The sequence below is a fragment of the Chaetura pelagica genome, unplaced genomic scaffold (genome assembly GCF_000747805.2).
Source record: "Chaetura pelagica isolate M959 unplaced genomic scaffold, ChaPel_1.0 scaffold314, whole genome shotgun sequence".
NCBI lineage: Eukaryota > Metazoa > Chordata > Aves > Apodiformes > Apodidae > Chaetura > Chaetura pelagica.
The window spans coordinates 3,111,289-3,137,237 of record NW_009953218.1 but is presented as its reverse complement, the minus strand read 5'-3'; the positions used below and the strand labels follow the sequence as shown (position 1 = coordinate 3,137,237).

The following is a 25,949-nucleotide window of genomic DNA, read 5'->3' as shown; positions in this document are numbered from 1 at the left end:
ATTTTCTTACTGCTAATGTGTTGTGAGAGTCACGGATCTCCTTCTGGCAGGTTTTGAAGGAAGCCAGGGGAGGATGAGTTTGGTTTGGTTTGGTTTGGTTTCCACAGGGTTATCTTCCAGGGCACTCTGAAATGACATGTCAATGCCTTCTTTCAGCAGAGGAAGGAGAGATAAGTTTGAGTCATGGCAGGACAAAAGGGTGTTCCTCTTTGAGCACATTGGGGTAGGTTTAGTTTGTGTTGTCACACTGGGGGTTTTGAACATGGTCCGAACAGAGAAAGAAGCTTCCTTCTTCACCCACAGCCCCAGAAGCACACACAGTGTGTCTTCATCTTCTGGTTACCAGAGAAGCCTGAGGTGAAGTGTTTTTAGAGCTATTTACCTTGTCTGTGTGCTTTGTTAAGTGGCCCACTACTTCCACGGAATAAGATATTGTTTGTTTTTTTAAAAAAAAACAACAAGCATTTAAGAATATACTACCTGTCATGGCTTAGTTTATGTAGCACCTATGTGGTACATACTGTCAAAACCTGTCATCTCAAAGACACTTTCCCATTGCTACCTTTTAACCTTAACACTTTGTGTATCTTGCGAAAAGGAAGACAGTCTAGGCAAGATTTTTCTCCCACTTCAGACTTTGAAACCTGTCACAGCTATGTTAGTTTCTTTTTCTGTGCTCATCTGGCCTCACATGTTAAATATGTTGGTCTACATACATGGTTAATGGGAGCATGGCCAGACTCTCTTTCCTCGGTGAGAACACACGTTACTGTAACTTCTTTAGATCACAACTGTAAAGTCCACACAGCTTTCACATCTTTTATTAAGAGGGTTTAAATACTCTTGGTTCATATTGCATTCACTATCTGATAAACAGTGAGGAAAGAAAGAAACATTAAGTTGTTTTCAAATAGTTTTTTCAAGATAAATGTCAGTGTGGGTTTTTTTAATTTGTTGACAGAAATTTTTACAGAAGGGGGGGAGGAAGAAAGCAAATTCATAAAATTAATGTTCACATGAAACTTTAAAAGGGCAGAATGTCACTCATTTTATATGGAAATGGAATGTTGCCAATGAAAAACCCCTTGAAACTGAAGTACTTAGTTATGGATGTCAAACATAATTGAGGCTACAGCTGCAGAATGAACCTTTCCTCAGTACAGCCACTAAGGAATTCCTTTGCATTTATGTATATATTTCCAAATGAAATAGAGCATTGTGATCTAATGCTTTCATTTCTGCAAATACAGTGGAACAGTGCAAAAAGATTGTGACTCTTAGGGCAATTTGTATTAATTAGACTTGTGAGAACAATGTTATTCTGTTTGGGCTTATGAACTGGTTTAGATAAAAGTGGAGCTAAATTATGACTTCTTCAGAGCAAGCATGAAAGATAGAACAGAACATAAAGAATCCATCTGATTATGGGCATAATTCTGCATTCTCAGCAAAATGTGTGGCTACTATTGCACCCAGCGGCACTCAGCAATCCAGAGGGTAAAATCAGATGGGGGGAAGGAAGGAGAGTTGCACTGTACTTCTTTTCTGCCCCTTTGTAGAAACGGGTTGGGCCAAACACAAGCAAAATATTTGTAATGGGAGTTACCTGTAGGCAGAGGGTACTGGAGCTATTCTGAGGTCTGGACACAATTTACCTTCACTGCTGAGGAACCACAGCTCCTCTCCTGGTGTGAGCTGTTGCAGACATGAATCACTTTTACATACACAGCTGTGCAGTGCAGCAACAGGCCCATCTGCTTCTGCGTAGGTCATTCTAATAATTCTTGTTTTCATCTCACTTGCCTTAAATTTGCTATACTAAGATGCCAGGGTGGAGGAAAACTTTCATCTTTTTTCCTTCTGTTTTTCCTTCATTTCAACCCCTTGCTGCTAGCGGTGTCCATTTAGCTAAAGAATATGTTATGGAAGGAAATTATTTTACTGCTTTTCCAGTCTATTGCTTGTTACCTAAAAAGTAAATAACTATATTCTGAATTGCCAGCTCTTCCTGAAAAGGTTTCAACACTATGACAACTGTTTCATTCCCTAAGTGACAGTGGAGGCAGTTGTGTTTTTCCTCTGGTAATGCATTTTTTAGTAGATCTGAAAGAGCTGTAAGTGGCATTGCTGAGTTAATATATAGCATATCTTTGAGCTGGGTTGGACCCATCTACCAAAGTGGGAAGAGGCACAAATTGTTAACTTCAGCACTAATACATATTCATGTAGATGACTTGTCAGCTGAAAATCAACCATAAAAATTGCATCTGCAAGTGTAACTGAATCCCATTTGATGTCCATTCAGCAGGTGTGTAAAAGATACATTAACCATTCACTCTATTACTTGGAGGTGCCACTCCAAGTGGAAGTAGTCAGTGATCTCCATACAGATAGCACATTGTATTTTATCCTTCACAACAGAGCTCCCAAAGGAAGGGGATGACTTACATTACCATTGTCTGCTTTCCTCTTCCTCCTTTGTGCTACCCCTGCCTGTGAAATATGCTTAGTTTGCACAGTGCTGGCTGTAGCACAGGGCATTCGTTGCTGACACCAGGTTTCTCCTTCCACATGTTCTGCTCAATAGTATCTTCCCTTTGCAAAATGTATGCATTTCCTTTTTCACTTCTGAGATTGACAGCCTGTTAACAGACGGTGGTAGAACAGACACAATCCTGAATTCATGCTTCTGAGTTCTGACTGCTCCCAGGCTGAATCTTCTACTCATTGGACAACCATGTCTCACCACCATTGCAGGAGAGGCCAGGAAAAGTACAGTCCTTTTATAGCATTTTTAACTAGACCAAGGTAATAAAGCCATGTAGCTGTCCAGTTGGCCCAGAATATTTCAGAACCATCTGCAATTGCTCTTTTGCAAGTCTTTTGCAAGTCTCCATCACCAAAGCACTGCAGTTATATGTTTGAATCTTTATTGCTTTTACATGCTCCACTACTTCAGGTTTATTGCCTAATTAAACCTCAATTAATGTTATTTAAGATGAATGTATCCCTGTCTTCATTTATAATTTAGTTTTGTTTTATTTGTATTTGGGGACTTGTTTTAGTAATTGTATTTTCTCGCCTCTCAGGTTTCCTTTAGTCTTCTGAGGCAGATTGTTCGCTTTTGATCTGTTTCACATCAGAGTCTGCCTTTGCAAAAACCTCATTGTGAGTCACCAGGTGATGAAGTGTGTTATTTTGCATGGAAGAGAAAAGTGGACGTTCACTGATTGTGTGTGTCTCTGCAGTAAGCAAAGATGACACCACCTCTCTAGGACAGATTCCAGTGTTCTTGGAAGCTGAAGATCACACCTTTTAAGACTTGAGTAGCTAGAATTTATGCCTGTATCATGCTGTTGAGAACTGGTCTTTAGCCTGTGGCTGACAATGAGGCAGCTAGCTGATTAAGTAACTCTTTCATTTATGCATTAACATTAATCTCAGCTGGATTCATTCATCCAGTTCAAGGACAAGGCATTTTTGCAGAGGAAGTCCATGGAAGATCAATAAATAAATCTTTTCCAACAGCAATGCAGGATTGTGCCTCAGCAGATTTTCCTGTAGAGGTTGTGATCTGCCTCTTTGGGTGATTTTATTAACAGGTTAGAGACATGTCTCTCAGAGATGATGAAAGTGAAGTCAAAGGGTGAGACTGTAGACTTAAGTGATCTCTGAACTCTGTTTTTCTTTTTTTTGTAGTAACTGGTGGAGGCTCCTTAGATCCCAAAGACCTCTGATGCTTAGATGCCTAGATAATTCTGCAGATACACAGAAAGCCAGGTTCCTCATATTATTAAAAGTCCTTTGCTCCTTTATTGTCACATGGAGCAAATTTATTGTCAAATAATGGAGCAAAGCAAATTGTCAGATGCTTCATTATTGTCAGATAGCATGGCCTGCAGTCAAGGGAGATGATTCTCCCCCTTACTCAGCTCTCCTGAGACCCCACCTGGAGTACTATGTCCAGTTCGGGAGACCCCAACATAAGAAGGACATAAGATGGAGCTCCTGGAGCAAGTCCAGAGGAGGCCACTAAGGTGATCCAAGGGCTGGAGCACCTCTCCTATGAAGACAGGATGAGAGAGTTGGGGCTTTTAAGCCTGGAGAAGAGAAGGCTCTGAGGAAACCTTATAGCAGCCTCCCAGTACCTGAAGGGGGCCTACAGGAAAGATGGGGAGGGGCTTTTTTCAAGGGCTTGCAATGAGAGGACAAGGGGTAATGGATCAAAACTGGAAGAGGGGAGATCTGGGTTAGACATTAGGAGGAGATTCTTTTGTGTCAGGGTGGTGAGACTGGAACAGGTTTCCCAGGGAAGTTGTGAAAGCCCCATCCCTGGAAGTGTTCAAAGCCAGGTTGAATGGGGCTCTGAGCAAACTGATCTTGTGGGAGGTGTCCCTGCCCATGCAGGGGGGTTGAAACTAGATGATCTTTAAGGTCCCTTCCAACTCAAACCATTCTATGATTCTATGAAAAATATGCTAAGAGTTCTGGGCCCAGGTGCTCTTCCACAGAGTGCTGTAATGATGAAGCTCTGTAAGCTGGCCTCTTCCTCTTCTCTTATTTCACCCCACAAATGTTTCCTGTGCTCTGGGCTGCACTCTAGCTCTGCCCTTTGACAAGAGCACAGTGTTCCCATGCCAAACACCTCGTCTGGCTGGCACAAAACTCCTGCTTGTGGGTTTGATCCCTGTCGCTGAGAGAGGTGTTTAAAGCAGGTGTGTCAAACCACAGCTCCACAGTTTTTGCTCTGCTCTGAGAACTGGCAACTAGAAAACGATAACCATTTTCATTTGTGATATTTACCTGAGTGTAGTCTTGATTTGTGGTTGATACCTAGGTGTCCTTCAGATGGATCTCCTTTCCCTCCATCACTCCACAGTCAGAAAAAAGCACGTTAGTTCTCAGTGTTCTTGGCCTTGCCAGAGGTTTGTCCTGTTTCTTGTGTTTGGGGATGTTTCATCCTATATGTATCACTAGAGTAATGAACCAGTTTTCAAATCCTCTGATTTTTATTTCTGCTTGGCAGCTAATTGCATTATCAGGACAAGTCATACTATCAGCACTTCAGTTTTCTTAGCTGAGAAACGGGTAACACCTCTCTGGGCACTGGGGTAGGGCTAATCACAGCTCTTGAAAATCAGAGTAATGGAAGAGGGCCTCCAACAGACATGCAGTGAGAGAAGTGATACATCCAGCTTTCTGCAGTGTTGGGATTGTCAGTGGTTTCTCTCAGCAACCAGCTTGTAGCCTGGATGGCCGTCATGAGGCTCTGTCCTGCAGGTCTGCTGGAAGCAGAGCACTGCTTTCTCTTCCCTCTGCGTGCAAAGCAGCAGAGCTGCAAATTCTTTCTGCCTGGATGCAGAAAGATGGCCGTGCATTCATTCCTTCTTTTCTGCCTACCCAAGCACTCACGCACTGCCTACGCACAAGCAGCTAAGAAATTTGGCTCCTTGTGTAAAAGCAGCACTCAAATACATAACATTATTACCTATCTCCTTTAAAACAAATTGGTTTTGAGAAGTTAAAACAGGCCTTTTGAAATAATGTGGAAAGCACACAAGTTTCCCACTTGGCACTAGTTTGGATTTTCAATAAAGGGGCTTTTGGGGAAACTGGGACTGGTTTTGAGAAAGGTACTGGAAATGCACACACCTCATTCCAGCATGTAACCACTTCAGCATAGAGGTGACCTGCTGGTACCTATTACTGATAGTGCTCCTGGGAGGGCAGCTGGGCTAGCTCAACACATGGCCATACAACCAAACTCTCTGTACCTTCTCTGCTGTGTCCATGCTACCTACTGGGACTAATTCCTGGCTCGTGCCTCCTGTGAACCTTGTCTAGGAACTGCTTGGAAGAGTTGTTAGCACAGACCAGAAGCACTTCGGAGTGTGTGATAGCTGCTGTGTGGCAGCTGCAGTGTTCAGCACTGTGCCCCCTCCTGGTGTAGCTCTCTAGTTTAGACAGAGCTATTGCATCCAGATAGGCAGCACACTGCTGGAAGGAGCCACTGGACCCACCTGGGAGCCCTGCTAGTACATTTCTCTGGTCTGATTTGAGTACAGCAATACCTGAACCTCATTCAGGGCTGGTCTCCAGGACTGGCTGGAACAGGCAGGTCTGTGGCACAAGACATTAGCCCAGAAAGGCTTTAATGCAGAAGACAGGTCTTGGTGCTGTGTCACAACTTCCCTCCAGCTTCCCACATCCAGCACACAGGGCAGAAAGGCAGGAGAGGAGCTGTGTCCCAGCCTTGCACAGCAGTGCTGCTGAGGCAGGAGGGTTGAAAGGCATAACCAAAGTGCTTTTGGACCTTCTTCACTCAGCCCCACTCCATAGAAAACCCACCTGTGTGCACATGCAGCCTCCAAGCCACCCAGACCTACAGCTCTGTGTACAGAAACTTAAAGACAGGCTTGTCGGGGGAAAGTCGATTGAGCTGGAGACTCACAAAGCCCTGCTAGATGTAAAACAGCAGCTGCTTCTGTTGGAAGACTGGGAACTGAAGATAAGGTCAGCCTCCTTCCACTTAGTCTTGGAGAGTTGGTAGTTTAGGCAGGTGGAGAAAGGCCTTGCACTAAAACTGGGGTCATTGGGCTGTGCAGAACAGCAGTGTGGCACTGCAGTGCAGAAGTAAGGGTACCTAGCATTGGAGCTTCAGGAGGTGATATGGACTGGAGAGAGGAACATTATGGTTGCTCTGCGGATCCTCACTGTGTGAGCAGATCCGAGGGCTGGCACGTCTCTGCCAAGGACTCCAGTTCTTAAACAGTAACCAGTAATACTTCTTGATTCATGCAGTCCAGGTTGAACAGAAATGTAAAAATAAATGTCAAGTCCTGTACTCCATGGAAGAAAGTGTAATGGCTTTAACTGATTTTCAGCTAGAGTTTGGGTTTGGTGTGGCTCATTAGGTTATAAATTATACAGCTTGTCAGCAGTCCTTTTCCCCAACAGCTCCATGGCAGTCAGTTGTACCTCACCGGGGGCACCGTTCCAGCCTTCAGCCACTCTGCCAGGGAATAGGATTTAAACTTCCACAGGAGTTTTGGTTTGCCAGTCCTGCAGTAAATAGCACAATCCAAGTGGGCTTCCTTCATGCAAGTGGTGGTGGGTTGTTCTCCTTCTGCAGAAACTCCCAAGGAGCCAAACTTCACCCCATCCCAAAAACAGTTCCTCAGCACACTAGTGATTCTGAGCCAGTGGGATCTCCTGTACATGCAGGTGTGGGAACAGGTTTTCCCCCACACTAGCATTTCCTAATGAAGTACAGTACTTCTGTGTGGTTGACAGAAGCCTCACTGCCAACATGCTCTCCTTATGCTTGGTTCTTGGTACCAAAATACGAATTAGTAGACACCAGTTCTTCTTCTAAGAAACGTAAGTCGACAGATATTTTGCATCTACAAATAAATGCTGATTGGTAGAAATAGCCATACCAGAGAGCACAAATAAACATCAGGAATTCTGTATATGGTCAGAATGTTTTCATTTAAGTAATTACTTTAAATGTGCACTGTTAAATATCACATTTTGTGGTACAAATGGCATTTTAGCTATTGGAATCAGTTTCTTGTTTCTCACTTCCAAAGTTTTTTAATACTGATTTCAGTGCCACTGGATAGTATTTCTCATGTAGTCTGCTAAGATTTCTCCTGGATATTGTTAAACACAGCATTCTTGGCTGATGTAAAAAACATTACTGATGTTTTTGTTGTTTCTAACAGTGTCATTTACACAGAAAACACAATGAGTAAAAAATTGAAATATTACTTATTTTGGAAAGCAATTTATCCTTTTATCCCATCACTGCCTCGCTTGGATCCACATTATTTTTCTGACCAACACAGAAGATAATGCATCCTTGTTGCAAGACATTAGGAACTGATGCTTTTATTAAGCCTTGTTTTTCCTGCTTCAGAAGAATTTTGGTGGACTGCTATAAAATAACTTGGGAAAATAATGTGGTCTTTGTGGTTTTTTGCTTACACACTGTAAAATATAAGTGCTCTCTCCTACTTTGCCATTAAAAGAGTTATAGTTGGAGTTGGACACTTGAGTTAGAAAACTCATTAGAGAAGCTCAGTGGTTGGAATATTCTATCTGATATGAATATTCAAAGAGAGTATTGAAACCAATGGTGAACATCTCTCCATGGTCCCTTAGATTTATGTACTGATACTGTGGGTTTGTGAGCTGTTCAGCTCAGCCAGTGGCACAGGGTTTAACTTAGGCAGACTTGTGACTTCTGATACATAAAGATGTTACTTTTAAACTGTGTGATTTTAATGAGAGGGAGAAGGACTTCTAGATATTATTTGTCTAATAGACCAACATGAGAAGAAGCAGGGGACATGTGATGGTAAAGAGTTGAAGTAAATTGAATAAAGTCACTCAGTGCTGGTTTAGACCATCATATGAGAGGGAACTTAAAATCCTGTCTTCTGTTTGCAGGAATAGACAATCTCTATGAGAGGGCTCTTCACATCCGCAAACTCCTCCTTACTTTGCCCAGGTCGGTCCTTATAGTGATGAGATACCTCTTTGCCTTCCTCAACCAGTAAGTGCTTTATCATTCCCCGAGGTACTGCATCTTCAGCTGCCTTCCTCTGCTGGTGCTGAAGTTCTTTGCGTTTAGTGATGCTTTATGTAGAATTACATTTAAGCTCCATTTAACACTACAGATGATCTTCTAATTGGCAGTGAAAATAGAAGGAAAAAACCTTTGAATCTTCATTCAAATTAAAATTCCATTTGTCCAAAACTGGACAAGGTTATAGCAAGACAGATTAAAGTATTGTCTGAAATGGGGAGTACAGACTATAGCATTAAAGCTGATAACAAAATAAGCTGATAAAAAAAAATAATGAATACAAACTGTAACTACATTTAAAATAACTGATGTAAAAGTAGAATTTTTTTTCCTTATGTCAAGCTGATTTTAATCTCCTGATGGGAAAAATAAGCAGTATATTCACGCAGCACAGGCACTACAAGTTACCTATTTGATGCTAGGCACTGCCAGGGTGAGACTTTGTGTTGCTGCTTCTCTTTTGTGGTAATAGAGCTGCCAGTACATCCCCTATGTATTCTTTGATACAAAGTAGCTTGGTTCTCAGTTGGAAAAACACATGGAGCTGCTGCAAAGAGGGTTCTGTGAGAAAGTGAAGGTGGTGTTCACATCTTTGTCATCACAGAAAAACTTCATTCTCAATGAGAAAATAAAAAAGAAAGGTTGGGCAATTGCACTGTTTCTCCCTCCAGCTCTTCACAGCTCTCCCCGCTTTTGCTGGCCCCAGTATTTCCACTGCACATTTTGCTTCTTCTGCACTTTGCCCTGATTCTAGCTTTTCCCTTTATGCTGCCATATTGTCTGTTTACTGTTATATCCATTTTCGTATTTCCTTTCTCCTCTTTTTTGGCTAAGTTTGCCCTCTGCTGATTCATTCTGTCTTTGTGACCTTCCCCATTTCATCCGTCCTGTCTGTTCCTATAGAAACAAGGGCTTTGCAGCCAGGTTATGTCTGTGTGCCTGTATTCACAGCTGTTCCTGCTTCCTTTCTTCTAGTAATTTCTGAACCACTTTCAAGCAATATTTAAAAGAGGGGCAGAGTTCTAAAGTTGTATGAAAATAACCATTCATTGAAAACATTAACTCATCCCTCTGTAGTGACACTGTGTAAATGTAGGCTTGTGTCACAGCTTCTCTGCTTAGACATACAGATTGGCCAGAGTTATATGAGGTTATACTTGTTATGTGGTCAGTTTAGCTACATCTGTGCTCTCCACAGGAATGCAATTCAGAAAACAGACTAAATCTCATATTTGTGCAAAATGCATCTGGTGCATCCATAGGAAAATACTCCCGTAGTTTGACTTTCTGCAGGTCCAGTTCAGCTTTTTGCATATGCAGTTAGGCTTGTGTTGGCCACATGAAGTCATCAGACCTCCTGACATGACCTCATCTGGTCTAGCGTCCTGCTCAAAGCTTCTAAATTTACATCATGTTGCTCATGACTTCACTTCATGAGCACCAAGTGGAAGAGGAATAATTAATTTCCCTGACCTGCTGGCTTTGCTCTTCCTAGTGCAGACACGTGTAACTAGCTTTCATTGCTGGAAGACACACTGCTGAGTCATGTCCAACTTCTTGTCCAAGGAGTACATTTCCCAGTGCTTCTCCTTAAGAACTGATATCTAATAGTCAACCACAGACCATAATAATACATGGGATTGTTTCATCCCACTGGCAGGACTTTGCATTCATCCTTGTTGAACTTGATGAAATCTGTATTCATCCATTCCTCTCTCTTGTCCAGGTTCTTCTAAATGTTATTACTGTCCTTTACCATGTCTACTGTCCCCCACAGTCTGACATCATCTGTAAGATGGCTGAGTTTGCACTTCATCCTGTTGTCCAGGTCATTAATGAAGAAGCTGAACAGTATCAGCCCCAGTATTGAGCCCTGGGGAGCCCCACATGTTACCAACCACCAGCAGAACTTCACTTGTTTCACAATCATAATTTTTTTTTACACATTCTTGGATACATACAAGGGTTGAACCACCTTATAAATAAGTAGAACAAGATGTCCCTGGTTAACACACAGGATGTGATAACAAATCATGGCATAAAAAAGAGGAGAGCATAGTTAATTTTACAAGCTAGTTATGAAGGGACTAATTTAGAAGGTTAGTATTGTTTGTACATGTACACTCTATAAATTCCCTTTCTAAAGGGAATATGGTGCTGTATTTATGCACAGACATACTAATCCATATGCTGCTTCAGAGAGCAGAACAAGACTGAGGTAAAGGGCATCCCAGTGCTTCAGATTCTGTTTGACTGGCCCTGTACAGAACCAAATTTCCACTTCAAGTGCCAATGCTTTTAAACAAGGGAATGAAGAGCAACATTTCATTCAGAATCAAAATTGTAAGCTAATAGTGTTAAATTTTCTGGAGGAAAGGAGACCTTGCAATAGCTGGTTAATAAGAATTATCAAAGCTTTTTGTTTGGTTGCTTCAAAAATGAGATCCCTGTGGGAGTTTGTGGACTTGGGGATTTTAGGCTGCACAGTAAAAACAGAGAGCAGAATTCACAAGAGCCTTTGCAAGATCCAGGAACTTAGCTACCTCCAGAAAACAATTCAGTCTGCCTAAGTTATATAGCCAGTTGATGGGGGAGATGCAGCAGGGTCTGATGAGGAACGATAACTATAATCCACTCTGGATCAAATCCACTTGGGCCTCCAAGGATAAGCAGTGATGAGATAGAAGCAGCAGCATTGATGCATTTTACATTAGCCCATTAAGTCAGAGTACACAAAAAACAAAAGTGTAGGAACATATACATCTACGTACATATATGTGCTGTAAACTCACCTTCCAATCTGTGTAGCCTATTGAAGAAATCCCATTTTGTATGTTGCATTATGTGGGATTAAGTGTCAAGGAGAACAGGAAATTTCAAAGTTGTGATGGAAACTGAAGTTTCTCAAGTTTTTTTAATAAGAGTAGTCACAGTGGAAGTCAGTTTTTCTTGTTTTTTCTGTTCTAACAGCCTTTCACAGTACAGTGATGAAAACATGATGGATCCATACAACCTGGCTATTTGTTTTGGGCCAACCCTGATGCCTGTTCCAGACATCCAAGACCAGGTGTCTTGTCAGGCACACGTGAATGAGATAATAAAAACTATCATAATCCATCATGAGGCTATTTTTCCAGATGCTAAAGAACTTGATGGCCCAGTGTATGAAAAATGCATGGCTGGAGATGACTACTGGTAAGTCAGAATATTACCCTTCTGTCTCTTTATGAAAATCATTAGACTGGTTGTCTGGATAAATCCTGTGATATAGGATGACTTTTGCACACAATAGAGGTGTGAAGATAAATGAGGAGAGTGTTTATGTTCGTGTAGGAAACTGTAAGCTGTAAAAAACATGAAGCAAAGGCAATTGCAATGAGATTCCCTACAACATATTGTGGAGGAAGCTGCCCTTGTGTTCAGCCAGATGCAGCCAGAATTCCAGGTGTACTCTGCAGAGCATACAGCCAGAAACTGGCTTTCTGGCTGTGAACTATCCTAACAAATTTCAGCTTATAATGCCTTCTCTCGCTCCTTTCTTCTCCTAGCAACACACTGACCCTTTCCATAAATGAAGTTATTCAAAGGTTTTGGGAGCTTCTTGATAACTGAAGATGTCATTTGAAGAATTGTGTGGTCTTCTTCAGTAATTGTTTGTTCATGGCTTATCAAGAGAATTATGTGGCACATAACTTTATAACATTATAATAATAACTTCACATAATCTCATGGGTGTGGTATATTTTTTATACATGTGGAAGACATCAGTTACCCCCAGTGGACTGGGGAAGAAAAACACTGCAGTTTAATGCCACCTGAAGCACCTTTTCATGCTGTGGTTTCTCTCCCTGCTTGACCTTTCGCTTCCCTTCAGTGACAGCCCCTACAGCGAACATGGTACCTTAGAGGAGGTGGACCAGGATGCCAGCACAGAGCCCCACACCAGCGAGGACGGTACGTCTGTTACCTCACTGTGCCTTGGATGGGAATGAGTTGTACAGGTGCTCCATGCAGGACACCCTCTCCCTTTCCTAGTTGTCTCTTATTTGAAAGAAGAGGATTTCAGTCCTGATGGCCTGTAGCAAAGCTGGCTTCTTTAATCTCTGTTTGTGTGCTTTTTCACTCCGATTCATCTGCGTTTGACCAGCTGTTTCCTTGTTCTCTCCTGATTTGTCCAGTCACAGGAAGGGCAAGAGAGAAACTATTTCAGTCAGCACATGTTATTTTCCGATATAATGTTACAGATTTAGTGACTCTTTCTCTTTTGTCTACAAACACTAGACTTAGCAAAAGTTTGTATTTAAATATTTCAACTAGGGGATATTTGCCATTCACTGGGATCTGTTTTGATGTGAATTTAAAAGCTGTTCTTTCTAAAGGACTTGTAGCTACTGGAAAACATGTGTGTACCCCCCACCGTGAAACTTCTGAACAGCAGTCATTTTCTATAAATATTAATGACATACACTCTGGCAGTTCTGGGTACAATAGACATCCATGAAAAGTTTGATGCATCTCTATTATATCAAATCTTTTTTAGCCTGGTTTCCTACAGGTGTATTTGACTGTGACATATTTCAGTTGGACCGTTCTTCAGATGTCCCTCCCTGTAACTTCTGCCCAGTTTCAAGCAAATGTAACAGATGGAAAGGGGTGTAACAATTGTAAAATAACTACCATTTTCCTGGTAATTAGTAGCCAGTTAGAGGTGAAGGATTAAGAATAATGGTCCCTGTAGAGAAGAGAGAGTGTAAGGACACTGCATATCTGGCCTGCAGGCAACCCACACAGAGCAACCAGCACACATGCACTTAGCACCAGCAGAAACAAAAACTGCCCCTTGTCTATCTCAGAGGATGTGTAGAAGGAGGAAGAGACAGAGGGAAAAAGGGGAGGAAAAGAGCTACAGCAGAGAAGTTTGTTGTTGTTTTTTTTAAAAAAAAAGGATGTCATAAGGGATACTGGTTAGGAGCTGGGACAATTGCCATAGAGAAGGGGAACAGGAAGGTGTATCTATAGGAAACCTGGCTACAGTGTTCCCATTGCACACAGAACAATGTAAACAATAGTTCCACCCAAGCTATACCCTTCTGCTTTGTCACGTAGGCAAGCTGTCAGGGACAGATTGTCTCTTCCCCTTTGCTCTGGTGAGAAGAAACAGGTGGACTCTGTCAGTGCAGCTGTTTGGAGAGGAGGGGCAGTTGGGTGAGCAGGCATCACAGAAGGGGAGAAAGAAATAGAATAGCAGAGAAGTCAGTGTCAATCTTCTGCCCAGGGTGAATATCCATGCCTGCACTCGCCCTAGGGAACACTGCCAGTTTTACAAGACAGCCTGCATGTGGGTTCCTCCTGATGAGCCCTATAGAGCTAAACCCACCATCTTTATATAATATGCCTCCACTAAATGGTGTGAACAAACTCATAATTGTGCTTTATTTTTCCAAGACAGTGTAGCTGTACTTTATAAGAGTTCATTCTCCCATAGGAGTTGTGAAGTAGGAGTGGAAGCTGAGGAAGTCTGTCTCTCTCTCATTTAAAGCACAAGTGAAGTAGTGAAATGCAGGTGACACAGCGGTTCAATATATTGAGGCCAACTTTAGGATCCTATGGCCAAACTGAGAGAGTAAGGCCCAAATGGGCACAGAAAAGGAGAGCAGATTTTCAGCAGCAATCAGTAGTGGTCACTTCAAAACCATTCCTAGGAAAGACTAAAACATCAGCAGGATCCAGAGGAGCAGGGCCATGGATGCCTCAGTAATCACAGGCTCTAGCCCATCCCTGCCTTGTTATATTAACTATTTAACATTCCTGTTGCAACTGTGTTATTGGTGGAGACAAACGCTGAAGAAAATAACTGTCAACAGGACAGAGTTCTGCTTAAAGATTTAACTGCTCAAGACATGGCTTTTTGTTCACCATATTGGCAAGCAACTGAATTTGAGTTGTCCCATGCAACCTTTTTAATTAATTCGGGGCCAGAAGGAAGCAGACACTTGTGTTTACAGTGAAATAATGGTTAGCACAGAAATATTTGTAATTTAGGGAAATACTACTGCAAAGATAAAGACTTGCAAGCCTGTATCATGTACAAAATGGTGGTGGCCTTTGATTCTCAGCCTGCAGTATCCCCCCATATTTTTTTTTTGCCATGGAGAAGGCTTTCTGCTATAATAGCACATTTGTATAAAGTAGGTTAAAAGGCTTTAAATTAAATGCATTCACCACCCCTTTGCACATACATTCATGTCTTTGTCCTTTGGACAATTCCTGTTATAAAATGTTCTTGGTACCAAATAGGAGAGTAGGTTAGAATTTTTAGTTCGCATATTGAACTTCATGAGAGTCTCTGATTGACCTGTGGTGGACAAAAAAGTTTCCACTAAAGAGTCTGGAGTATTTGGGGCGTTTCATGTGATTGATTGATTCATTGATAATAAGCTGGATGGGTCACTACCAGCTGTATGTGGAGAGAGAGAAAGGAAGGGTGCAGCATTGCTGCTGTGTTGATCAGACACATAGTAGTTATGTATTTCCTTCTCTTAGGAGATGAAAGAAGCAGATTCTATAAAAGTAATTTGTTTTATTTTTTACTATTGAAAATCTGATTAGTTTTATGCTAAAATGTCGTATACATACACAACACCAAGCAACTAACCCCATAGGAATTACAGAGTTATTGAAGCATCATCCAGAGGCTATGATCAAAAGAGAAAAGATTCATTTTTTTACTTTGGTTATTTTTGTTAGAAGAATTACTTGCTGTACGAAGTTAAAACACAAGTGAATCTCTTTGTGCCTACTAAAATAAACCCATCTGTAGGAGCTGGCATAGTAGCACCAGGAATGCTTAATTATAGTTTAGAAAACAAAAAGACTTTTTAAAAATTAAAACCAACTTATGTCTGCAGAGGTAAAATCTGGTAGCTTGGGGAAAAGAAGAGTGGAAACTTATAATTGAGTGTATAAATACTTCATAACTGCTTAATTTTAAGCATATAAATTGCCTGTTTTTTCTAAGGTTACTGTTGTTCATGTATTTTTGATGATCACTGGAAGGGGAAGAGGGAAGGAGAGACATTTTACTGTAGTGTTTTCAGTGTTTTTGAAATATGCAGAAAGAATATTAAGGAAAACCCATAAGTTTCTTCTTTCTCCTAAATCCAGAAATTAACTTTAATTTGTGAAGTTCAGAACATTTGTACTCAAGCTGATGCACAAAAAAACCAAGCACCTGTCTGTAATTTTGCTGCAGAAGAACCTTTACCTGAAAGTGTAGTAAAGATACAAAGGATATTGTTCATGTTTTGCTGAAACAGCTTTAGCATATTTACCTTCAACTTGCTGGAGATTTTTTTTGTTGTTGTTGGAGACGCATGGAAAAGGGTAACTAGGTTTGTTTTCAAAGGAAGTAAGTGAGAATTTCCTGAGGAAGCTAAACAGAAGGGTTTCTCTTGGGAAAATGTACATACAATTAATGTCATACTGTTCATAGCTATCTCATAAACATTGGGTAAAAATCGAGATGCTGGTTGTGCTGGAAATAAAAATTACTGTGACATGTAAGGCTGCAAATTATTGTTGCATCCCCAACATGCAGTGATTTTCCTGCTTTTCAGTAACATGTGCTGTGATTGACATTTTGCCAAATTCTATTCTGTGAACACCTTGGAATGTTCCTTTCCTTTTGCTGTTCCTCAGTCATAGAGCTGCTGTCCTGAGGACAGGTATTTGAAGTTACAAAGCTGCTGTTCCCTGCTGGGGTACAGAAGAGGATAAATACACTGGAAGACAGCATCTTCCCAGAGATGTACTGTTTTCCTGACAAGCAGTGTGTATCTGGGAGAACTGAGGAAGAGCTGAGCAGAACAACAGCAAGCTCCCTCCTGAAAGTGCCAGGAATGGTCTCGGAGCTCCTTGTGCCCTGAGGTGTAGAGGGCCACTTCAGTGCTGGTACCTCTTGTCTCAATTTCATGGTCAGGGCAAAGCACAAACCAGAGGGCAGAATTGCTCCCTATTATCCTCCCTCCACCCTCCCAAGGGAAGATAAGAGGGGAATAAGGAAGAGAGACTTAAGGGTTGGAAACTGAAACTGGGACAAATTTACTGTAACACAGAAAAGGGAGTAAGAGGTGGGATGAGGAACAGACCCATAAATTTATATACAGATACATACAAAACCAATCTCAGTGATCACAGGAGTAGGTGGGTGAGAGTCCCTTGCAGCCAGGCCTCTTCAGGAGGGGAGTCCGTGGCTCCTCACAGCACCCACTAAAGCTGGATTCTGGAGAGCATGTGGTGAGTTGATGAAGCCTCTGAGCAGCACCAGCAGCAAAGAAGGTGGTGCAGGAAAAGGGGCTGAGCTTCCAGTTCTGGATTTTATAGAGTGTGGCAGGAAGTAGGAGGGAATACTGACCCCTCTCTGTTCCAATGCTCCCAGGTCCTTCAGGGTTCTGAAGACCCTCTCTCTCTAGTGCCTCTTATGGATGTCAACAATTTGCCAAATCCACTCAAACCATAACACCTCTGTAAGAGGTTAGTACTACATCTGGCACTCCAATCCCAAAATGAAAATTAGCCCTTATGTTTCTTCTGCCCTTTCTCCTTTCCCGAGCTGTTGGATCTGGACAGCTCTCCTTGGCATGAAGCCTTGATTTTTAAGCACACTGCAACATAATGTATAATCAAATGGTGGTAGTAATCATAACAAACTTAAGGAGTCATCAGTAAGAAAGTAAGAACAGACCTGAATGACTAACAGAGTCCCTAGAGCTCTTCCCACAGTTCTTCAGTTTGTCCTAATTTTTCACTTCCATATCATTGCTTGAGTCACTAGAGATGATAGCTGGTGAGATCCTACGTGTCATCAAGTACTTCTTGCTATTGTAGGCGAATGCCTCCAGGTATGGACAGAACAATGCAATTACATTGCCCTCCAAGCTGTCAATTTTACTGTTAGACATTCAGCACCACACAGAATTTGAGTTACAGATCCCAAATTTAGCTTTCATCACCTTTGCTTTTCTGAAAATGCTTTTCTGTCATTCAGTAACCTTGATATTCAATGGAATTATTTTTTTTTTCAAATTGCATTTATTTCTAGGAGTAACTGTTATGGTACTTTGGTTTTAACTATTAAGTCTTGACCTGTAACAAAGTAAATTACTATTTAAGTACAGTCTCAGTAGTGTTTGCTATAGGAAAGCTCTCTCCATGTAAAAGCCACACTCAAGTAAAGGAAATGTCCTTTCAAAAGGGTAAAGCCTATCTGAACTGGTTTTTGGTTCTGTTAAGAAAACTGTGGGAGATCTACTGGGCATTCTTCCCTGAGGAGGTAGGATTTGTTATGAACATGTCTCAAAAGTCACATCCATTATGGGCACATTACCAATTCATACAGCTGGTTCCAGTGGGGCAGCTTCCTTCAGACCTCAGGGAATGTATGTGAGCCTTGCAAGCAAGGGAAGGATACAGAAAACAGATTCCCGTCATGCACCACACTTAGATTAATGTAATTCCACTGGGGAAGATAGAACTATTTCTAGTTTAGTCCATTAATTTGTAAATAAAAGGACTTGTATACTCAAATGTGGGCTACTCGCTACTCTGTGGTCTGCTGAAATTAACAGAGAAGTGGGAAATCCCAGAGCTAATCAGTATAGGGGTTTATCAATCAGTCCAGTACCCATGACTGTTAGCAGTTAACTTCAGAGAATGTCAAAGGAAAATATGTACAGGAAATCTGAGATCTTCTTACTTACTGTAAAAGGTTTTTTGTTTGACTGGGGTGTTTTGCATTACCTGTTACTGAGTGACTGGCTCACTGAATCCTGGGAACTTTTGCGTCTGAATTCTTGATCCACTCTTCCATGACTTACCTGCAGTCTGAGAACAGTGTGTTCATGTAAACATCTGCTCCTTCTCAATCCTGCCTGATCCCAGAAATACCTTCTTATAATGAAATCACAAAGTGCATGATGTGTAAAAACAGCATTCTTTTCTCAGTGTTATGTTATTGCCATTTAATTCAATATTGCCCTCTTCAACGCGATGCAAAATAAACAGGCATGTTTGCTTACAGTTCTTTTCATTTGGCAATATTTTGTCTTGCCACTCCTGTAGTTGCTTTGTCACATCTGTACCTTCTGTTAGAGATACACTGTAGATTACTATCTAGAACTTAGAAGAAGATTGTATATTAGAATATATCACTAATATATACACCAGCATTAAAGTCTTCCCAGTTTTCCAGAATGTTTCTTTTTATGTCATCTTTACATTTTCTTTGCTTAAAAACATAAGACAAAGAAATGTATCCCTCCCCCACCCACCAGAATGCCTGCCAGGGAGCCATCCAGTAGCAATGCATTTTCAGGCATTAATACTCTTACTGCTGGATTCTTATTTGTCTAATAGAAGTCATTTCTGCCAACATGCATTACTTTTGCATTAGAAACAGTGAATCCCCCATCCCACTGTTTGCCATCTCTGCAAAGTTTCTGGGTTTCTAACTCCTAAAAACCCTGCAGTTTGGCACTGCTGTGAGCAATTAATATGGCTGCAGATGCTGCAAACCACAAGATACCCTTCTGCAGGCTGGGCAAGTTATTAACAACAAAAAAAAAAAGCGCTGCAAACTATAACCTTAAGAAAGGTGCTATCATAATGTTTTCATGATGCAGGATAAAGTTAATTTTAAAAAGACATGTTCCTGCACAAAATGTTGTCATAAAGGGGCAGTGGCTTTTATTACCAGCCTGGTTCTTTGGGGAATTACAACCTTGGCAATTTTAATTTGCACCAGACAGAAAGTTGCTGTGCTAGTCATTATCCCAGATGTTAATTTCCATCTAAATATTGCCCTCATTATGTAAAGAAATTTGTCATTTCAGGGACTCTGAGTTAGTGGAGTAAACGAAGTGTGATTTTTAAACCTGTATTTTGCATGTTTTTCTTTGTGTTTTGAGACTGTGGTGACAAATGTTCATCTGTCTGAGCTCAGGTGCTTTTGGTTTTGTGCAGAAGAAAGCAGAGGTTGTTAAAATGGCAGCTGTTTTCACTGCTCTCAGGGCACGGCTCTGACAGTACCTGCAGGCAGATACTCAGCAAGGACCCCTCACAAACAGCAGCAGGATTCTGACTCAAGCATAAGTTACAAGATGGAGGTCACCAGTGTAAGGATGAATTTAACAGCAGATTGATGGAAGATCAGCCAAGACTGCTGTAACCAGTGTTTCACTTTGGAAAATAGGAGCATCTCCTGCAGAAACTAGAGGAACTGGAGATGTTGGAGCAGGCAGAACTGCCTTAGGCAACCTTAGGCCACTCTGGGACTGCCCCTGTGGAGGAGTCATCCTTAGGCGGTCTGGAGTCATCTGCCGCACTCAAAAAGAGTGCTAAGGAAACAGATTAAAACGCTGGGCTTTGATACTGTGTAAAACACTAGGTTTTCACTAGGTCTGCACACTTGTCACGTGAAAGACAGAAATCTCATAGCCCAGTTAGGCAGAGCATCCCTGCTTGTGCATAGTGAAGCTCTGCCTTCATCCCTTTGCCACTGTGGAGGTTAAATGCACTCCAGTTTACTTTTTGTATCACACTGCTTCCTCAGGCCTCTGATGATTCATCTAGGTTTGTTCATCTTATTTTTGGAGGTCTTCATTGCCTGGCCTCCATCCCACTCCCCAGCCATGAAGGAGCCCTCGCAGCAGAAGACAGGGTCCTCTCTCCCACCAGCAGCTATTGTAGCATTTGAGTGTGCTGTTACATTTTCTGCACCTTGCAAAGCAACCCAGATGTTACACACTTGTGGCACGGATTGATTATTTTTCTTCGTAAGGGACATATTATAATTACTGCCAGAAGTCTGAAGATTTCTGTCAGCTCTGCTCAATAAGAATGAGCACTGAGAAAATGCAATAAATGGGTTTTATGAGACCAAAATGAGCAGTTTAGCTGGCGTGGAATCTGATGTTCATTTTTCTTCCCTCCCCACACAGAGTGTGAGCCCATAGAAGCTATAGCCAAGTTTGACTACGTTGGAAGATCTGCACGAGAGCTCTCTTTCAAGAAAGGAGCTTCCCTCCTGCTCTACCACCGAGCGTCTGAAGACTGGTGGGAAGGGAGGCACAATGGAATTGATGGCCTTGTCCCTCACCAGTACATAGTGGTGCAGGATATGTAAGCAGTGTCTGGTGTTCTAGGTTCTTGATGGGGAGTAAAAACATGCTGAAGCAATTCACAATGATTTCCAAATGAGGCAGTGGCTTGCAGGCTCAGATAGATTAAACATTAGCCTTCTGTGCAGGCTGACTCTGTCTTCATTGCCCTGGCCAGCTCTTAATCAAAAACTACTACTAGGCTAAGCTACTTTGTTTATGGATATGTTCCCAGTACATTTAGAGATGGATGCTGCTGCACCCATTTTAATTTTACTATCTCTTTGCAGCAATTGCTGACATTTAACTTCAGAATAGCAAGGGCTGGAGAAATGCAGCCCTGAACTCTTCTTTTACAGTATTAAGCATGTGCTTTGCCAAGGAAGACAAAAGTTTTTATTTGCAGAAAGGTTACAGTCAAAATGTAAAGAGCTCAGTAAGCAGAAGGATTATAAGCAATTTTTGGAGACATGGAGGGTCTGTAGTGTGTTATAACTTGCCTGCTTTTCTTAAGGGGATTAAAATCTGGGAGTGCCAAGGTGCTTTCTGTCACACCTAACTCAATAGATTCTTGTCTCACTGTGTGCTCTGTTCAGGGATGATACTTTCTCAGATACACTGAGCCAAAAAGCAGACAGTGAGGCCAGCAGTGGACCTATAACTGAGGACAAGTCATCATCAAAGGACATGAACTCTCCCACTGACCGTCACTCTGATGTGTATTTAGGAAGGTAAGCTTGAGCATTACATGTTTCCTGTAGTACTGCTCACAGCTCAAGTAGCACAGCAATTACATCTCCATGTGCTTATGGTCACTACAACTTGTCCTATAACCACTTCTTCATTGCTGCAGGCAAAGAAAGAGATCAGAACTTCCGCCTCCACTAAGACGCCCTGGCAGGAGCAGTGACAGTCACTGCCCTGTGCACCCACCTCACCCTCTCTCCAACTCATCCATGGATCTAGGTTCTCCCAACCTGGCAACTCACTGCAGCCCCAGGACCCTCCTTCAAAACCGCAACCTCAATGCTGACAGCCCTGAAAGGAGGCGCAGACCTGGACATGGCAGCCTCACTAATATCAGTAGGCACGATTCTCTAAAGAAGATTGATAGCCCTCCAATCAGAAGATCTACATCATCTGGTCAGTACACAGGTTTCAGTGACCATAAACCACTGGACCCAGAGTCAATAGCTCAGGTTTGTGTCTCTTCTATTTTTATGTCAGTCCTGGTTTTGTGAGGGGCAGGTCTCAGTGAACCGCACAGCACATGTGTGTGCAGGAGGGTATCCTGCTTGGCTTTTTAAGCAGAGCAGTGTGCAAGAAGGTGCATTAAGGGATCGTGGGTAGTAGAAGCACAAGGGAGAATGGACATTGCAGCAGCAATAAAAAGAAATTATGTCCTGCTATAGCATAATGAAATTGCCTCTGCCACCCAGAGCACTGGGGTAGTATATGATTACAACAGCGACGTAAATCTGCCTGCTCTGATGAAGGCTGACCTATTCTAACTTGCATGTAATTAGTGTTCAATTATTTCTCAGTATTATGCTTTGCAGAAAAGTGCTCTGACTGGCTAGTAGCAACCATTGTCATTCAAAACATTTACATTCCAGGGTCTTGTGGATTTTACATAGTTTTCGTATAGTTCATACTGTTGTTTTGATGCTTGTAATTTTGCCTTAGAACATGATGTTCAAGGCAAAAAGAAATCATGAGCCATCCTGTCCCTGTGTGAGCACTCAACAGTTTCATTTCTGGCAGTGAGTAAGATGGAATAGGGAGCACCCCAATCCTCAGACTGCTGTACAGAGCTGGTAACATCTCTTGAGCAAATAGATACCGCTGTCTTCAGGACTTGTATTTTGTCTAGGTAGTATGACATGATTACTAGGGACACCCTGAGGGTACAATATGATTGCCGAAGTATTTTACAATAACACTGGCACTCGTGGTTTAAAAATTAATGTGCTGGTGGTGCTTGCTTTCAAACTCTGCTTCCAATGAGGGATAGAGAGGACTGTCCTGCTTGGGTCAGAAAGCTGAACCACAGACTAAGAGAGTTATAAAGTGTAAATGTTGTTACTGTTTCATTTTACTGAGTTATTTGTTTACTTTCCTGGAACCACACACAATGCTGTTTGATTTAAGCTGTTTTTCTTGATGCATAAACTGGTGATCATTCCATAGTGAGAGAACCCAAACTTTGATTAAACTGCATGAAAATTACTGTGAGCAAGCTGGGACCACCAGATATTTAACTTAAGTTGTATGTCAGTACCACTGAAAAATAGCAGACTAGTGTCTTGGTGCGTTCTTTTAGCATTTGTGCCAAGAATCCTCATGAAAAAAAATAAATTCTTAGGTAAGCTCACTGAACAATGTCTTTCAGGTTTTTCTGCTTAAAATTTAACTCAGAGAAACAGAGGGAGAGAGGAGCTGAAAGACACACATGCTTTATTTCCTTACAAAACCTGATTTATTATCCCTGTGAAGGAATACAGACCCTGAATACCTGGGATGAGACACTTGATGAGGGAAGCAGCCAGCCAAGAGGTAGCAAATGGAATAAATAATGCACAGCTGTCAGTACCCAAGAGATGGCAGAAATCTTCACAGTTAAAAATGTTGCTAAGCAAATACCCATTGTCCTGGCAATCGCTTAATGAAGTGGCTTTCAGGATCTATTTTAATTGTTTTTTAAATTTTTTTTACTTGGATCTTTACTCTCTGATGTGAACAGGTCAAATATTTGTACCATGCAGCCAAAGCTGCCATTTTGCCAGATGTAGTGTCTTTCTAATAAACCTGGTGGAAACTGGCTTTAGGACTATAATATCCTTTAAAGAGGAGATGGCAGGCAAATGAACTCATGCATTTTTCACCTCCCTCCCCCTGCTTCTCCGGAGCTTTGCCTTCAGTAGCAAAGGAGTGACGTGCTGCTCTCTCTGTGCTCTGACCCAGGACATCGAGGAGACGATGAACACGGCGCTGAACGAGCTCCGTGAGCTGGAGCGGCAGAGCTCGGCCAAGCACGCCCCCGATGTGGTCCTGGACACCTTGGAACAAATGAAAAACACCCCCACCCCTGCCACCTCCACGGAGTCACTCAGCCCTCTCCACAGCGTCGTTTTAAGGAGCTCCGAGCCTCAGATCCGCCGCAGCACTAGTTCTTCCAGTGACACCATGAGTACTTTCAAGCCCATGGTGGCCCCTAGAATGGGAGTGCAGCTGAAACCTCCTGCTCTTAGGCCAAAACCTATTGTTCTTCCAAAAACAAATCCTAGCGTTGGGCCTTCCCCTCCTTCCCAGGGTCCAGCTGACAAATCTTGCACAATGTAGACGGCTCAGCCACCCACAGTGCCCGGCTGGGGTATGCTAGGGAAAGGGATGGATTAATGGTAGAAGTCAGGGCTCCATAACGTCATTTGTTCATGTTTGTAACTGGAGAGGCTTTGTTTTTCAGTGTTTTTGAATGTATTGTCTGAAACTAGCTACATTAACGGGCATTTGTATTTTGTATGCTTTCGATTGAAAGAAAAACTGGACAATTGTGCATCGTTTTACAAAACAAACATAGACTTACTTGAAAACTTGATGCTGCACCATTTGTAATAAAACCAACACGGATCACAAAGCCACATTGTACAATAATTCACAGTCTTACTGTAGCTATATAATAACAGGTCCTGCACAACACCAAGGGGTGGGGGGTCAGGGGAGCTGGGACCTCTCCGTTCTGGGTCACCAAACCAAATCTCAAGCAGGTTAGTAAATGCTGAAATCTAGCATGTGAGGATTATGTGTCTGTGTGGAATGTCTTAAGTCATCTCAGGCCACATTTCTTATTTAAGACACACCAAAAAAACCCCACAAACAAACAAAAAAGCAACAAAAAACAAACCACAACAAAAAAACAAACCACAAAACAAACAACAAAAAACACCAGACCCTCACAAGTCTCACAACTGACACGGAGCTTTAGTTTTCTTGTTTGTTGTCAGTCTCACAGGAGACATTCACTGGGTGGATCTCGAGATCACATTGCTCTCACCAATAGCAAGCAGCATTCCAGGCAACATCTAAATCTCATCTCCAGAAGCCCCTTTTGCAGTCCTGTGTAACAGCATACCTTTTCCCATGAAGCTAGACCTTCATTCCGTGATACCACATTTTTCACAAAAGCTAAACTCATTTAAAGTTCATAGTTGAGCTAGCCAGGCTCTGGGGAATATGTGAACCTGTTGGTCCATTAGGCTGCCTGACAGGCGATTAAAAGGATCAAGTACACAGTAATTCAGCAAAGTACCCCTTTGACTTTATTGCTCAGTGTCCAATTAAAGACATTATTTGAGCTGTGACAGTGGGAGTTTGGGGCTGACCTGGCTCCACACGCTGCCTTGCGCAGTGTGAACACTCTGTGCACCTCCTGGGTTGTGCTGACGGCAGCGGGAGGGACAGACTCCTGCCAGAGTGCAGGGGTCACTTGCAGGACAGAGTTTCTACTGCCTAGATTGAAGATGACTAAAGTTTTCCACAACCACTTTCCCCCCCTCCCCCCCCTTCCCTTTTTTTTTGTTTCCAATGACAGACATCAGTACCTTTCCTCTGAGTGAGTGAAGACTTTCAACTTTGCTTAGCACTGTGTTGTTAAACTTTGTTAGGCGTGAACTAAACGTACAGCTGTTTTGCACATTGCAACAGTAAGCCATAGTGTTATTTCTGTTACTATCTTTTCTGACACCCAATCCATAAAATGTTTCAGTGAAGAAGTTGGGGAAAAAAAAAATAAATCTGTAGTGGTCCACCTGCAAGAGTACAACTGGCTTTAAGTAAGGTCTGTCTTCCCACCTATTAAAGACCTCACCTTTGGGAATCTTGAAGTTGTATCACATACATAAACAATTGAGTTTGGGAGAAGAGCATTGACAAAATTGGATAGGAATAATTACAGAGGTGACAGGAGTAATTTCCTGTTGTTACTTAGGAGCAACTCATTTCTGCCCTGGTTTATACCCTGTAGATAGGTAGTGCAAAGCCCCAGGTGTGAAAAGTACCCCATGAACCACCTCTGAGAGCCAAACTACTCCTGGTATTTGCAAACCCATCTTGATCCAGCTGCAGACTTCACAGGACTCTAGATTAGAGGCAAAGTCTTAATCGACCACCTCAGACTGTGCAGTGCACAGTGTCAGGACTGG

General features: G+C 42.1%; 1 protein-coding gene across 1 annotated transcript in view; it reads left to right on the top strand.

Annotated features, from left to right (window-relative positions):
* Window positions 1-24,380, top strand: part of SRGAP1 (SLIT-ROBO Rho GTPase activating protein 1) — a 72,030-nt gene extending 47,650 nt beyond the window's left edge. Inside the window, exons 15-21 of the mRNA XM_009997749.1 lie at window positions 8,455-8,560; window positions 11,564-11,788; window positions 12,468-12,547; window positions 20,590-20,770; window positions 21,345-21,479; window positions 21,602-21,947; window positions 23,713-24,380. Of these exons, the coding sequence (XP_009996051.1) occupies window positions 8,455-8,560; window positions 11,564-11,788; window positions 12,468-12,547; window positions 20,590-20,770; window positions 21,345-21,479; window positions 21,602-21,947; window positions 23,713-24,090 (1,451 nt within the window). The 3' untranslated portion in view covers window positions 24,091-24,380. The remainder of the gene's footprint in view (window positions 1-8,454; window positions 8,561-11,563; window positions 11,789-12,467; window positions 12,548-20,589; window positions 20,771-21,344; window positions 21,480-21,601; window positions 21,948-23,712) is intronic.
* The last annotated feature ends 1,569 nt before the right edge of the window (window positions 24,381-25,949 follow it).